Raw genomic sequence first — 13,011 nt, 5'->3', positions numbered from 1 at the left:
TCGAACATAACTTGAATGATAACGATAGCTTGGTAAAAAATGGTGACAATTACGCTGTTGGCATCGCTGCTGGGACTACTCGCCGGAGGACACTGCATGGACGATAGCCAAGAAGAAAAAACGTTTCTAGATTCTCAGTTCTCAATGGTGCTTTACCGGAAAATGAATGGAATGCTGCTCAATAACGTCAAATCTAACAGAGATGATGCAGCCCGTCTTGCACGTGCCCGATCATTAGGGGTAGGTACCGGTTGGTTGGTTCCGTCGGTTTTTAATTAATCGTCGATTCACTTATCCCACTAGAAGATACAAACCCCAATCCCGACAGGGCAAGAATTCCCATGCCCCAGAGATGGTATGCGTAGCACACAGGTTCCAACGTCGGTACACGAGCTACGTCCTGGCGACATTGATGTGGTAGCCGCCATGGGCGACTCAGTCACAGCGGGAACGGGTATACTAGCGACCGGAATATTGGACCTGATAATTGAAAATCGTGGCCTCTCGTGGAGTATAGGTGGCCAGGGTACGTGGCGTGAATATTTGACTATTCCCAACATACTCAAGGAGTTCAATCCGAAGCTGAATGGATACGCTTCAGCTGATACGATCAGTCTGGCGATCAATAAGACATCGAGGCAAGAGCTCCTTCACAGAACGTCCACCTTCGTCCTCAGAAACGAGTAACTTCCATTCTCTCGCATTATCTTCATATAGATTCAACGTGGCCCACATTATGAGCATGAGTGCGGATTTGCCCCACCAGGCCCGAATCCTGATCAAAAGGATGCTAACCGATCACACGGTTGACATTAAGAACCACTGGAAGCTGGTGACGATTTTCATTGGTCATAACGATTTCTGCAGTCGACTATGCTACCTGCCCAACCCAGAGATGGCTCTACGCTATCACGAACAGAATCTAATCGAAACGCTTCGATTGCTACGGAAGTATCTGCCCAGGACCATGGTCAACATTGTGTCTCCAATTAGTGAGTGTTTTCTGCTTACACTACTCAGCGATCATTCCAAGTAATCGATTGCATAACCTTCTCCAACAGATGTCAACGTTTTAAGGACCTTCAACTCACTACCACCTGAATGTGTCTCTATGAGGCTGATTTCATGTTGTTGTATCTTCGGCACAAGTTTTCAAGCATTCCAGCCTCGCCTAAACCGCATCATACATTATTGGACCCAGGTAGAGAAGGGAGTAGCAGAGCGACCAGAGTTTCAAAATGCTACAGATTTCACCGTCAACCATCAACCGTTTGTCGAGCAACTATTATTGTTGCCAACAATTCCAGATGGTACAACAGATGCTGGTATGTTTTCTGTCGATTGTTTCCATCTTAGTCAACGAGGCCATGCGATGATGGCAAATAGCTATTGGAACAACATGATCGAGGTGGTGGGCAACAAGAGCGGTCCACTACAGCGAGAGTTTCAACGATTTAACTGTCCGACACAGGCCCGTCCGTATTTGGCGACGCACGTCAATAGTTTACGCGAAAGGTGATAGATGTTCAGAAAGTGTTAACAAAAGAAACCTCTTGAATTTAATCATAAAAGGTGTGTGAATTATAGCAATTATAGCAAACAAGCAATATTGCGTGAAGAAATAAAAAAAAAAACAAATAATAACAACTGATTAACAACTCGTTAACTATAATAGGATTACTGCTATTGAGCATCAGATGCGTCCGAATATCCGAGTAACGCTTAGCGTTCGGTCCAAACGCTCGTTCACAACGTTCCAGCCCATCACGCCAACCGTGGAGCACAACGCATGTTCGACAATGTATCACATTTTATTGGACTCGCATGGCATGGTACATTATCAACTACGTGGCCTTACTTATACACCAATCCACCAACCGCCTAATCAGCCAAGGATCATGGGTAAAACCGTCTCGAGTGGTTATGGTGTCAACAGTTCGATATTGATCGTCCAATCGTGAAGTAGTACGAACATTACCGCGCGAGATATTCTCTCTTAGTCTGCTATTTGCTGTTGGACTGTGTGATAATCGTGCGGCCTGTTGTGAGCCATTTGTGCATTTGCGAAGTGAAAAATGGCTCCATGTAAGATGACACACAACAACCATAAATCGTTGTAACGCCGGTTTCAGAGAATAGAGGGTGGGCGAAAATTTCCGATATTTTCTACTTTCCCATGCTCTGTCGTCCTGATAGGCTTCAATTGGATCAAATGGAACTCGCACCAGGGAATTCCGCCCATGGCAGTCCATGCTGGACATGATCAGGATGGCTCACCGATTTATGTCGGTCGGGCTTGTCACGAGTGTGACCTGCTACCGGCTAAGGTGATCCCCACCAAGCAGGCTTGCTATGTGTCCCATAACGGAATGGAAATCTTCAAGCCATCCTTCGAGGTACGTCGCGGACACTTTATGGAATGGTAGGACCGTCAGAAAGAGTCTTTTTGATCTGGAATAGTTACATTCTCACAGGTGCTGACCGGAACAGGGTTCACCTGGGTTCACAGCACCAACGGGCAGATACCGAAAGGGGCTGTATTGGGTGGCCATACCAGATGCGGTGAACAGCTGCATATCGGACGTGCCCATCACGAATGTAGCCTGACACCGGGCAAGATCCATCGGTCTCATGGATGTCTTTACATCCCGTTCGGTGGAGCCAAGCACAGCTACAAGCACTACGAGGTCCTAATTGGACAGCAACGCTGTAAGTCGCTTCGGTTCGCTCGTGGTAGTTGGCCTACTATCACTAACCCCTCCATCTCTGTCCTCTCATTCAATCCAGCCACTTGGAAGCACTGTTCGGCCTATGCACCCATCCCATCTGGTGCCATCTTAACTGGCAAGGATTCAGACGGTTCGCCGATATACGTGGGCCGGGCAAACCACGAGTGTGAATTGTTACCGGCGAAGGTGTTGCCAACGAAAAAAGTTGCCTATGTGTCGTACGCTGGTCGTGAGATATCGAAGCAAACATACGAGGTTCTCTGCAACGGGAACGTGTCCTGGATGCCGTGCAACAATGGTTACGTACCACCGAAAGCCGTCGTCGGAGGACACACTAGGTGTGGAGAAACGCTGTACGTTGGCCGGGCACGCCACTGCAGCGCACTGACACCGGGCAAGATACACCCGAGCCACAAGACGCTCTACATTCCATACGGGGGCAGTGAAATCTCGGTAAAAAACTACGAGGTCCTCATCGAGAACTAGGCCTGGTGCGCAAAACAGCACAACTTGCATGGGGAACAAAATAAAAGCTTCTCTAGTGTGTCCCTGGAAGACAAGTGTCGTTAAATATCATTCGCCCATTGACTTTACCGTCTTTACAGCCTGTTAATCCGGAAGTCACAACTGATAACTATACTAGTTAAATAACAACGCAACACCACGAGATACTAAAATCGATGTTTTTCCGGCTGAAACCCCGCTCTTGACGTTCGTTGCCAGTGTTGCCAGTCCAGCGTCAATCCGTCACTTTCTTTGTTTTCGTTTTTGCCGACGTCAACAAAAAATCGGCAAAACCGCTCCGATGCCGCCTTTCGAGACCGGTTTTAAGTTGTGAATTCCACCGTTTTCCCCGATTATGTTGTAAACTATTACGTGTAATAATCAACGTAAACAAAATGTTTTCCTTGCTGAGCACCGCGACCATGTTCGGCGCCTTCACTGCCTTGTTCGCGATCATCTTCCAAGCGTATCTCTCGTCGAACGAGCTCGTCAAGCTCACGGTCATCCTGCAACATTTACGGGACCTAGAGGTGGAGTTTCCGGTTGCGGGGCCCCGCGTCGCTATCGGTTACGGCTCGTGTAGTGATCTGCATGTTCGAGCCGTTAATTTCCTAGCGCATAACGAGACCATAGTCAGCGGCCTTAACTTCACCGACTACACCTTCGACGACATAACGACTGAAGAGGAGTTCCTGCTCAATTTTGCGTACTACTTTCAACAGGGAGCAGCGGCTGAGTAAGTCCATTCGACAAGGCCACATAAAGGCCAGGGATTGATACGATTCTCATACCCTGTTACTCTCCATTTCATAGACGATTCACGGCCAATCGAGAACTATTCCTACGGCTGGTGCAACGGGCCAAAAAGTCTTCTTCCGCGGATCACCACTGGGCGCTGGGTGGCAATGCACCGGTCATCGGTTCACGGATGGCAATGGAGGGTGCAAATGTGCTGCTCGGAGCAAAAATGTCGAACAAGTAGGTATTCCTGGGTATATTGAGTGGACACAAAGGACATAATGAATATTTGGAATTTGTCATAGATTGAAATCCCATCTGCGGCCAGAGGTGTTGCTGACTGGTAGTCTCATCGAAGACGATGACATTCATCTCATCCTGGAGTACAATACTGGCGATACGTGGGGACAGCTCGTTTCACCACGTGCCAATCGTTACATTCTGCATAACGATCGACACAATCCGATGCTCAGTTCACTCGAGGAGTTTGACGCCGCACTGCCTGACTTCAATCCGGATCTGTTCATCGTAAGTGGCCTTCAAATGATGGACAACTATATGTACCAACCGGGGGTTCGCGAGGCACGATTACTAAAGGTACAACACCAGATGCAGGCACAGTCCCCCCATACACTCATTCACTTCGAGATGGCAAGCTTCGTAGAGCTGGAGCTGTTGCAGCAGCTGATGCGCTACGTACTCCCGTACAGCGATTCGATCGGTATGAACGAGCAGGAGCTCGACAATTTGCGACAAGTACTGGAAACGGGTAGGATCAGTTTGGTGGCCGATTCAAATCCGCGAGTTGCTCATTCGCTCGATCAAGCACGGAGCGTCTTTGCTCGGCTGAACCAACAATTTGTTGGTAACGATGCTACGGGAAAGCGGCGTCCACTGTCGCGAATCCATCTACACACGCTTGCTTACCAGGCCTTCATAGTGTCCAAGGGAAGTAGTTGGAAGCATACAAAGCAAGCAGCCGCGAAAGCATCGCTCACCGCACACCGACACGTGTGTGCGAGCACGATCGTCAACCCGGATGCATCCTACCTGCAGATGGATGGCAGCTTTGCCGTCTCGGCTAAACCGGGTGCACGTCGAATTCCCTTCGATAATCGGGTGCCTGTATCATGTTGGGACGAATCAATTCCATTATCCTTGGATGGTGATAAAGCGAGCCTAAAGGCTGTGGAAGTGGAAATCTGTGTCGCTCCGGTCTTGATTTGCAAAAATGCTAAACAAACAGTGGGTGCCGGCGATAACATATCCGGAGCCGGGCTGGTGCTACAAATTTGATGACGCCATCGGCTAAACTCATTCCACCCTGTTACCGGACAAGACTGCTACAGTTGCCCAGACTGCCATGGAGCGGATAATCTCAAATAGCGTTCCATTTTAACGCGTAATCGCTGGTCTAATCATCGATATTTTGTTAAATGAGATTTTCTAGTTTATTGAATGACGAGCATAAGAGACATTTTAACATTCCATTGGTTGATGCTTAAAATTGTAGTAAAACCTATCCAATAACACGTACAGTGGCCACATAGCCTGAGGACGAGGGGCCTCTCGGTAGAGAATGAAACGTAATTTCCAATTGCACTCGTTACACCACAGTCGTTCACTGCTCCGACGCAATTGATCTTAAATTTTAGAGACTGACTTAGCATTTTAGCCAATCAATTATCAATAGTTCATACCATGCATGGCTGCTCACTTGAACGCTAATCCTAGCTAGGTGATTCAGACTTAAGAAGTAAACCAGCGAACCTTTGAAGACAAAGTAGGCTTAACAGCGGAAATTCGTAGACGATCAGACTTCTGTTGCCCACAGCTCAGACCCAATAAAATCCCTATCGCCTCTCATCGTAAAATCAAACGATTTATTTGTGCTAGCCTTGTACGGAACGAACTACGTTAAAGTTAAATACACGATTGAATAAATGAATTGCGCTTGTCCTCGGTGATTGGTAGAGGTAACTTCGCTTCTGACCCAAGTGTTTCTCTCCTCAGCCTACCAATCCCGGTGGATTCTAGATGCAGTTCAAAATGTAGCTCAAGCACCGGCCACAGTCTCCGATTTCTGCCCAATCTGCAGCCATGGCTGGTAGCTTCTGCTGCAGCCGAATGATGCGTTCCTTCCCGAGTGCCATCGATCCGTGCTTCAGTGCACTGGTGGCATGATGTGCTAGCAGCTTGAAGCAGTAACGCCGGGTGGCGTTGTGCCGAGCGTTCTCGTAAACCGGTGTTTCGCGAACATACGGCCATGCCATCAGCACGTAATCGAGCAATGCATCCCAATGGCGTGAGCTATACAACGTTTGCGAGTGAGCGTTGATCGTCTGCTTAAAGGTGGCCAGATGAGTTGAGGCACGTAGAAATCCATGGCAATCGGTACGGCTGTACAGCTTTTGCTGCGGCACGCTGGCGTAAATGTTCTTCTTAAGCTTTATCAGTTCAGTCTCTAGTGGCCCAATGTCTGGAATAGGCAGTTCATAGCGCACGGTGCGCTCAAGCTGCTCGTTACCGTTAACCAGCGTACCGATGATCTCGATCAGCTGCTCATGGCTGTAGCCCTTGAGAATCGTCTCCAAGGGAATACCTTCATTCTGGCGATTCATGGCCGACTCTTCGACCCTCGGTCTTTTCCCACTGGATCCAGGGGTGTCGCCGATGGAGGAACGAACCGACAAAAGCCGCTTCGACGGTGTACCGAGAGAGGTGGCCGATGGCACAGCTGGTGCCGATGGCTCGGACAGCTCCTGGATGAGGGAACGTTTGCGAGGTGAGCTACGCAACGTCATCGTCGAAATGCTTTTGGTAGGCGTCTTCATCGGCGATGGAAACAGAGACCGATTATCGGGTGACCAAACGATTGGCATCCGGCGGCGGCCACGCTGTCGAATGACGATCTCCTCAGGAGACAGCGATGGACTGAGGATACTATCCGGTATGTTGGCCATCGGACTATCGATGATGCGCGGATTGAGTGCAGCACGGCGCGTCACCACAGTAGGCGTCGCAGGCGTTTCCGTTGGCGAGGGCCGCATTTGTGGCACGGTCGGCAGCTCGGTGAGCGGTGCTCTTAACCGGGGTGTTCCACCGGTTTGCGCCATCATCCGTCCAACGTTAGCTGGCTCGACGAATCGTTACACGGATGCCCGGATGAGGCGGATTTTTTCGGAATACACAAATTAACAGCACGTTATTCAATAAAAACACAGCCCAATGAGTGAAAATGGAACTAAACGGCACTAAACAGGCAAAAATTGTGATAAAATGTAGCAGGAAAACACAGGACAAAACAAGACAAAACAGAACCAAACGGAAAACCACGGCGGGAAATGTTGTTTATGCCAGGTACGTTTTCCCGCGTGAATTTTTCCGTTACGCCGAGCCGCTGTTTACCACCAGGGTCGAATACTTTACAAAACTTTTTCACTTTATAATCAGTTTATCTTACCCTAACTTTTCAACAATGCATAGACAAAAAATAGTACATAATTATTACAGCGATTTGTTAGAGACAGGTTCTCACAAAACACTTGTAGTTTAGTATACGCACGAATTTGAAATTCAACTCGCTACTTTTCGTAAACAGTGTATGGCAAATGTTAGTGTATGGAGGAAAAGCGACACATTTTTAAGCGTTTTGTTTCAGTATTTTTGGTGGTAAAATGCTTAAAAAGAAGAATTTCCCAATCTTTTTTGCAGTTCCACCGATAAAGGAATATGCAAATTTTATAATATTTTGTTACAGGTCGCTGCTCGTGAAGCGCGACTGAAGATTGGCTTGGATCAGCTGTTGGGCGTAAACAATCATTTTGTTGATGCTTTAGTAAGAGGAGCAGTTTACCGAAGATGGATCAAACTCCCAAGAATCACAGTAAGAAATGGCAACAAAATCTCTTTCCTACAAGAAATAATCTCAATCCACTCTGTCCTTTTCAGACGAGCAGCAGCATGAGGTTACCGGAGTGTCGCGGAGTGGACGGGTTTGCAAGAAACCTTCCAAGCTGATGGACTTCCAATCTCCTGATGTTATTGAACTAAAGCCGAAGAAGGCGGGACCACAGCATCGCACGGGTGTAAAATTGTTTGGGCATCATGTAACGTACCAGCTATTACTCATCAAGCATCGACTAGCGTTCTTAATTAGCTTCATGCATTCCATCGATAGGAGGATGCTCACGGCCCACATGATGACCCGCACACCGAATCCGACGAACGCGGTTCGAACGGCTCGAGTGGCAGTGAATCGTCTAGCAGCGGCGAAGATGAGGCAATCGATTATGGGGACGAATATTGTCCCACGGCAGAAGACATGGAAGGAAGCGAGGGTGAACTGATGATTGATGCATCGTACAAACAGCACCATTCAGCGGAAAAGGCACGAAAGGTAAGGAGGGTACGCTAGCGAATCCCGAGACTAGCTTATACTAATAGGAAGCATGTCCGCAGCCAACGAAACGAAAAGTAAGGAAGAATTCGAAAAGCGACACCGGCCGACCTTCACAATCGAAACGACGAAAGTCGAAGAAACACTCGAGAAGCAACGCGTACCGGAAGAAGGAAAAGCTGGGAGGCACATTCAAACCTCCAGGCTATCAGCCCAACGATGTAGCGGCACATCTTACACTGCTAGGTGACAGCCTGACACTCATTGGCGAACGGCTAAAGGAACATGAGGTGAAGTCGCACAATCGACAAACGAAGATCGACGTTCATCCGCTAACCCATCTACTTTCCGGTTGTATTACAGGGCCAGATTGCTGTCTCCGGAAGCCTGTCGGTGCTGCTGGATAGCTTGATCTGTTCGCTGGGACCACTGATGTGCTTAACGTTGCAGATACCAGGCATCGAGCGTAACTCGGAGCACCTGAAAAATCTTTTCCAAAATACGCTCGACAACATTGCTTACGTTATGCCAGGCCTGTAGCAGCGACAGGCACATACTTGGCATTCTTCGTAATCGTGATTAAGTTTTTCTTGGAAATCGTTTTGTTTTAGGATTTTTTTCTGATAAGATCTCGAATTAGTTATTTGTTTATTAGCTTAGAAAGAGTAATGCTTCCGTTAAAACATGATTTTCTGAGCATGCGGTCGTTCCTAAATAATTTTACATCGATTCCAGTTCCTCACTGTGACACTCCAACTCTAAAAACTACCTTTATTGGACACGCATCACTCAAATGTGCACAGTGAATGTGTTAGGCGTGCTTGTATCGTGGATAGAATTGAAGGATAAATATGGAAAAGAAAACGTCAAATTTGTTCCTCATCTTGTCCGTGCTTAAATCGGTGTCGGTAGATTACGTATGACAGCTTTCAGGACATCCTCGGTCTTGAAGCACCAGTTAGCGATGTCCTTGCTCACCTTGCACCACTCTTCACCATGCTTCGGTTCGGCTGCGATACATCGTTCCATCAGCTCATTCTGTTGCTGCTCGGTGCCGTGCTGCTGTTCGAACTTATAAAAGTATGCCCACGCATCGCCGAAATCAGGATCAATCTTAATCTGCAGGAAGATGCAAGAGCGCGGTGAGACATTTGAGACACCTGGGAAAAATGGTTTCCAGAAATCAAAGGGCATTGCTCTTTGCTTACCGTGCGATTAAACCAATCGCGACACTTCTGCAACTTCCGTTCGCTCCAAAATAGCTTTGAAACAGCCAGCAGCACATGTGGATCGTGCTCACATTTCTTCAAAGCGTCCACCTACGAATAGAAAGCGGTAATGCGTTAGCCGTAAGCAATGCAAGGATCATGTGTAGCTGGCTTGCTTACCGATTTCGTCTTACGCTGCGGTCGTGGCTCGAGAAAGATGGCTTCGGCCCACAATTCGCCCGCATTCGGACAATCCTGTATCGCGCGGGCCATCATCGTGTGCGCCATATCCTTCATCCCGGCCCGGATCTCAATACGAATGGCTGCCAACCAGAGCAGAGGGTTTTTAGCGTTCTTCAACCGACCACGCTCGAGCACGGAACGTGCCTTCGTTAACAGGTTGCGTTTTTCCTCGAGCGCCGCCAACAGCAACCAGAGCGGTATCGAGTTGGGACACTTTTTCAATCCCGCATTGTACGATTCGGCCGCACGTTCCAGTAGATTCTTCTGTTCCTCAATCTGTCCCTTCATCATCCACAGTTTGGCGTAATCGGGGAACACTCGTACGGCGTCCTCGAGCAGGCTGAGCGCTTCTTCCAGATCGTTTAGAGCCCACTCGAGCTTAGCCGATTTCATCATGACGCGCGGTGTCGGAGCGGAAGCTCGAGCCTTGGCCAGTAGCCGCCGGGCCCGCTCATACTCGGCATTCTCCGATTCCAGCTTCACGGCCGCCAACCAGATATCCTCCGAGTTCGGATTGGCCTGGAAGGCGAGCGAGAGAATGCCACGAGCGGCCGGCACATCACCCGCTAACCATTTCGATTTCGCTCCCATCAACCACAACACCTCCGACTGAGGACAATGCGCGACGGCCTTCTGCAGCAGCGCCTCAAGGCTTTCGCGTGTTCCGTGGTTCTTCTCGAAGTATGCCGCCCGCAACCAGATGCTCTTTTTCGAAGGGAACTCGGACAATGCGTAGCCGTACACGGCACGGGCACATTCGTACGCACCCTCTTTGGCGCAATTCTCCGCGTCATCGATCCACGTTTGCTTCCGGTCCTCCTCATCGATACCGATCGCGATAACCGCACGTACGATCGCCTGGCAGCACCGGATCGCGCCAGATTTTTCTGCCTCAATCGCCTCCTGCAGCCACTGATCACGGTTAATCTCGACACCGTTAGCCGTGAGCGATGAGAGCGCTCGATCAATGATCTTTTCCACCATGTGGATGTTCCCGTTCGCTTCTTCCAGCTTGGCAGCCGTCGTCCAGATCTGTCGATCGGTTGGAATCTTTTCACGCGCCTTGTTCAACACTTTCCGGGCATTTTCGTATGTTTCCAAGCGTGCCAGAGCGAGCCACAGCTCCACGCTGGTACCGCAGCACTCGACGGCTCGCGAAAGCAGAATCTTTGCGTCTTCCGGATTCTCCATCTCGACGGCCGCCTTCCAGAGACGCACCGAGTTGGGAATGTGTTCGAGGGCTTTGCGAAACACGCGCCGCTTCGCTTTTGGTTCCGTTTCGAGATCGGCCGCCTTAATCCAGATGCGCACCGAGGTCGGAATGCGACGTGCAGCTTGTGCGATCACACCCTTGGCCGTATCGGGCGGTTGCAGTCGAGCGGCTTCCAGCCATAGGTCCTCACTCTGCGGATTTTGCTCGCAACCACGCATGATCAGGTTTCGGGCCATCTGCAGCTTACCCGTCACTTCCTCCAGACGTGCCGAAGCGATCCAGGCCGGCGGATGGTACGGATTTGTTTCGCGCACACTCTTCAGCAGCATGCGCGCCTTCTTGATGTCATTTATGTCCCCACCGTACGTGGGAATCATGCTTTGCAGATCCGTCAAATAACCCTTCGGGTCGACCACGGTCTGTCCGGTGACAGAATCGGACACCTGCGATAGCTTCACGTTCATTAGCGTGTTTCGCGCTTGACCGATTTTGCGCAGATCGAGATCACCGCTTGGTGTCAGCATTCCTGGTGTGGCCACTCCCGGTATCATTGAGGCGAGCCCAGATCGACCATCGATCGCTGTAGTCGACTCACCGCCCAGGTTGCGCGAAAGTACGCTATCGGGCAGGGGCGTGAATTTTTCGGCCCTCGGATTGCGTTGCTTCTTGTTGCGGCTGTCGCCTACCTCGGGCAGATTGGCCCACTCTTCTTCCGAGACAGCGATCAAGTTTCGCTTCAGATCGGAAAATTGTTGCTGAATCTTTGGCCGCTCCTGACGGTAACGTTCCAGGTCCTCCTTCAGTCGCTTCTCCCGGTACTCTTTGCGCTTCTCGTCCATCCGCTTGTCGATGCTCTCGTAGATGGCGTCCGCTTCGGCATCGTCCTTATCGTACGGATCCTTCGAGAACAACGAGCCGCTGTACCCGCTGAACTCGTCGTAATTCGAATCGTTCAGATCCTCATCGTCCTCCTCCTCCTCTTCCTTTTTCTTTCGCTTGGCCGCCGGTGGTGCATGCCGGTCATCTCTGTGGTGGGAAGAAGGGAAAATTATAGTTATCAGGAGATCAGGATGAGCCGGAAGAAAACGAAAGGCTACTTACGAAACATCGTTGGCGTCACGAGCCGGACCGATATCCGATCGTGTGGTGAAACCAGTCGCTCTGAGAAAAAAAAGGATACAAAAATCATGAATACAGCGGCGACGGAAGCGGCGGTTTGATGCGACACTTACCCTCGACCAACACCGGCCACATAGCCCAGCGGTGCCGGAACACCGAGGAAATGCTTTTTGTTCTTATTTCCCAGCGAGGTAGCCGGTATATGAGCCATTTTCGTAGTTTAATTCACAGTCTTTTGCACAATTCTCAACTGGATTCTTCAACACCTACTGCGAGTTTGTTTACGTTCAGGGTTGACAGCTCGGCGGGGAATAAAACGCTCGGCCGCATTTCATACACGAATACTCACAAACTATGTGTACGGACACGATTTGGCTTTGTGTGAGTGATGCGTTTCGAATTCGTAGAAATTTCAAAGAAAACATCGCATACCTGAAATCGCGCGTTAACAAAATAAAACCAAGAAACGTGGATCTTGCCGGTAAGATTGCATTAATTACTATTCCGTGGTTAAATGAAATGTATTCCATTTTTTAGACAAAAGAGATGAAAGCAAGGAGTTTCCATGTTAATATGAATACCCTTCACCTTCGATTTGTCGCTACAATTCATTGACCTTGCACTTGCGAGCGTCTAGTTCGTGTGTTGCATCCCGCCACGGTCGAATCACAGCAACCATTACCCACCCTTTCATACATTTCGTGTTTCACTTTCGGAATCTCGCGCTCCTAAATTGTCCCCAAATCTTTGTGAATCGCGGTTCCGGCGTTCGTGTCACTCGCGAGTGTCCGCGATTTATCTTCGTGGAAACTCGCTATTCGCTCGTGCTGCACGGAAAACCCCACAACCAAGCGACGG

General features: G+C 49.3%; 6 protein-coding genes across 7 annotated transcripts; 4 read left to right on the top strand and 2 right to left on the bottom strand.

Moving 5' to 3' along the window:
* Positions 1 to 357: 357 nt before the first annotated feature.
* Positions 358 to 1,036, top strand: LOC125955588 (phospholipase B1, membrane-associated-like). Its single transcript, XM_049686726.1, has 2 exons — positions 358 to 638; positions 718 to 1,036. Exons 1-2 carry the CDS (start codon positions 358 to 360, stop codon positions 1,034 to 1,036), a joined length of 600 nt encoding a protein of 199 aa, XP_049542683.1.
* A 911-nt stretch (positions 1,037 to 1,947) lies between these two features.
* On the top strand, positions 1,948 to 3,276 carry LOC125957345 (uncharacterized). The gene is made up of 4 exons (XM_049689992.1): positions 1,948 to 2,085; positions 2,197 to 2,396; positions 2,475 to 2,709; positions 2,788 to 3,276. The coding sequence occupies exons 1-4, from the start codon at positions 2,076 to 2,078 to the stop codon at positions 3,213 to 3,215; spliced, it is 873 nt and encodes a 290-aa protein (XP_049545949.1). The 5' UTR covers positions 1,948 to 2,075; the 3' UTR covers positions 3,216 to 3,276.
* A 237-nt stretch (positions 3,277 to 3,513) lies between these two features.
* Positions 3,514 to 5,968, top strand: LOC125957329 (ADP-dependent glucokinase). 2 transcript variants are annotated; one of them, XM_049689967.1, is made up of 4 exons: positions 3,514 to 3,969; positions 4,047 to 4,211; positions 4,277 to 4,499; positions 4,581 to 5,968. In XM_049689967.1, exons 1-4 carry the CDS (start codon positions 3,629 to 3,631, stop codon positions 5,265 to 5,267), a joined length of 1,416 nt encoding a protein of 471 aa, XP_049545924.1. In that variant the 5' UTR covers positions 3,514 to 3,628; the 3' UTR covers positions 5,268 to 5,968. The 2 variants fall into 2 exon arrangements, with proteins under 2 accessions (XP_049545924.1, XP_049545923.1); XM_049689966.1 differs by having other exon boundaries at positions 4,277 to 5,968.
* Positions 5,969 to 6,004: 36 nt separating this feature from the next.
* Positions 6,005 to 7,296, bottom strand: LOC125957341 (uncharacterized). The gene has a single exon (XM_049689986.1). The coding sequence runs from the start codon at positions 7,088 to 7,090 to the stop codon at positions 6,005 to 6,007; it is 1,086 nt and encodes a 361-aa protein (XP_049545943.1). The 5' UTR covers positions 7,091 to 7,296.
* A 485-nt stretch (positions 7,297 to 7,781) lies between these two features.
* Positions 7,782 to 9,088, top strand: LOC125957347 (HMG box-containing protein 4). The gene is made up of 5 exons (XM_049689997.1): positions 7,782 to 7,857; positions 7,923 to 8,080; positions 8,152 to 8,370; positions 8,433 to 8,660; positions 8,734 to 9,088. Exons 1-5 carry the CDS (start codon positions 7,833 to 7,835, stop codon positions 8,908 to 8,910), a joined length of 807 nt encoding a protein of 268 aa, XP_049545954.1. The 5' UTR covers positions 7,782 to 7,832; the 3' UTR covers positions 8,911 to 9,088.
* LOC125957312 (pre-mRNA-processing factor 6) lies at positions 9,002 to 12,418 on the bottom strand. Its single transcript, XM_049689931.1, has 5 exons — positions 12,267 to 12,418; positions 12,136 to 12,195; positions 9,759 to 12,060; positions 9,579 to 9,689; positions 9,002 to 9,489 (listed from the first exon to the last, which is right to left on the bottom strand). Exons 1-5 carry the CDS (start codon positions 12,362 to 12,364, stop codon positions 9,265 to 9,267), a joined length of 2,796 nt encoding a protein of 931 aa, XP_049545888.1. The 5' UTR covers positions 12,365 to 12,418; the 3' UTR covers positions 9,002 to 9,264.
* Between the last annotated feature and the right edge of the window lie 593 nt (positions 12,419 to 13,011).

The sequence above is a fragment of the Anopheles darlingi genome, chromosome 3 (genome assembly GCF_943734745.1).
Source record: "Anopheles darlingi chromosome 3, idAnoDarlMG_H_01, whole genome shotgun sequence".
Taxonomy (NCBI): domain Eukaryota; kingdom Metazoa; phylum Arthropoda; class Insecta; order Diptera; family Culicidae; genus Anopheles; species Anopheles darlingi.
The sequence above is the reverse complement of the archived record's forward strand: the minus strand, read 5'-3'. Positions and strand labels throughout refer to the sequence as shown.

Bases quoted from the DNA above. Each gene is read 5' to 3' on its own strand.
- LOC125955588 (XM_049686726.1), top strand. From the start codon at position 358: ATGCGTAGCACACAGGTTCCAACGTCGGTACACGAGCTACGTCCTGGC. The intron at 639-717 runs GCAAGAGCTCCT...ATCTTCATATAG, and splicing joins GCGATCAATAAGACATCGAG to ATTCAACGTGGCCCACATTA.
- LOC125957345 (XM_049689992.1), top strand. The intron at 2,397-2,474 runs GTACGTCGCGGA...ACATTCTCACAG, and splicing joins TCTTCAAGCCATCCTTCGAG to GTGCTGACCGGAACAGGGTT. The intron at 2,710-2,787 runs GTAAGTCGCTTC...CATTCAATCCAG, and splicing joins CCTAATTGGACAGCAACGCT to CCACTTGGAAGCACTGTTCG.
- LOC125957329 (XM_049689966.1), top strand. From the start codon at position 3,629: ATGTTTTCCTTGCTGAGCACCGCGACCATGTTCGGCGCCTTCACTGCC. The intron at 3,970-4,046 runs GTAAGTCCATTC...TCCATTTCATAG, and splicing joins CAACAGGGAGCAGCGGCTGA to ACGATTCACGGCCAATCGAG. The intron at 4,212-4,276 runs GTAGGTATTCCT...AATTTGTCATAG, and splicing joins GGAGCAAAAATGTCGAACAA to ATTGAAATCCCATCTGCGGC.
- LOC125957341 (XM_049689986.1), bottom strand. From the start codon at position 7,090: ATGATGGCGCAAACCGGTGGAACACCCCGGTTAAGAGCACCGCTCACC.
- LOC125957347 (XM_049689997.1), top strand. From the start codon at position 7,833: ATGGATCAAACTCCCAAGAATCACA. The intron at 8,371-8,432 runs GTAAGGAGGGTA...GCATGTCCGCAG, and splicing joins CAGCGGAAAAGGCACGAAAG to CCAACGAAACGAAAAGTAAG. The intron at 8,661-8,733 runs GTGAAGTCGCAC...GTTGTATTACAG, and splicing joins AACGGCTAAAGGAACATGAG to GGCCAGATTGCTGTCTCCGG.
- LOC125957312 (XM_049689931.1), bottom strand. From the start codon at position 12,364: ATGGCTCATATACCGGCTACCTCGCTGGGAAATAAGAACAAAAAGCAT. The intron at 12,196-12,266 runs GTAAGTGTCGCA...TTTTTTTCTCAG, and splicing joins GTGGCCGGTGTTGGTCGAGG to AGCGACTGGTTTCACCACAC. The intron at 9,690-9,758 runs GTAAGCAAGCCA...TTCTATTCGTAG, and splicing joins CGCAGCGTAAGACGAAATCG to GTGGACGCTTTGAAGAAATG.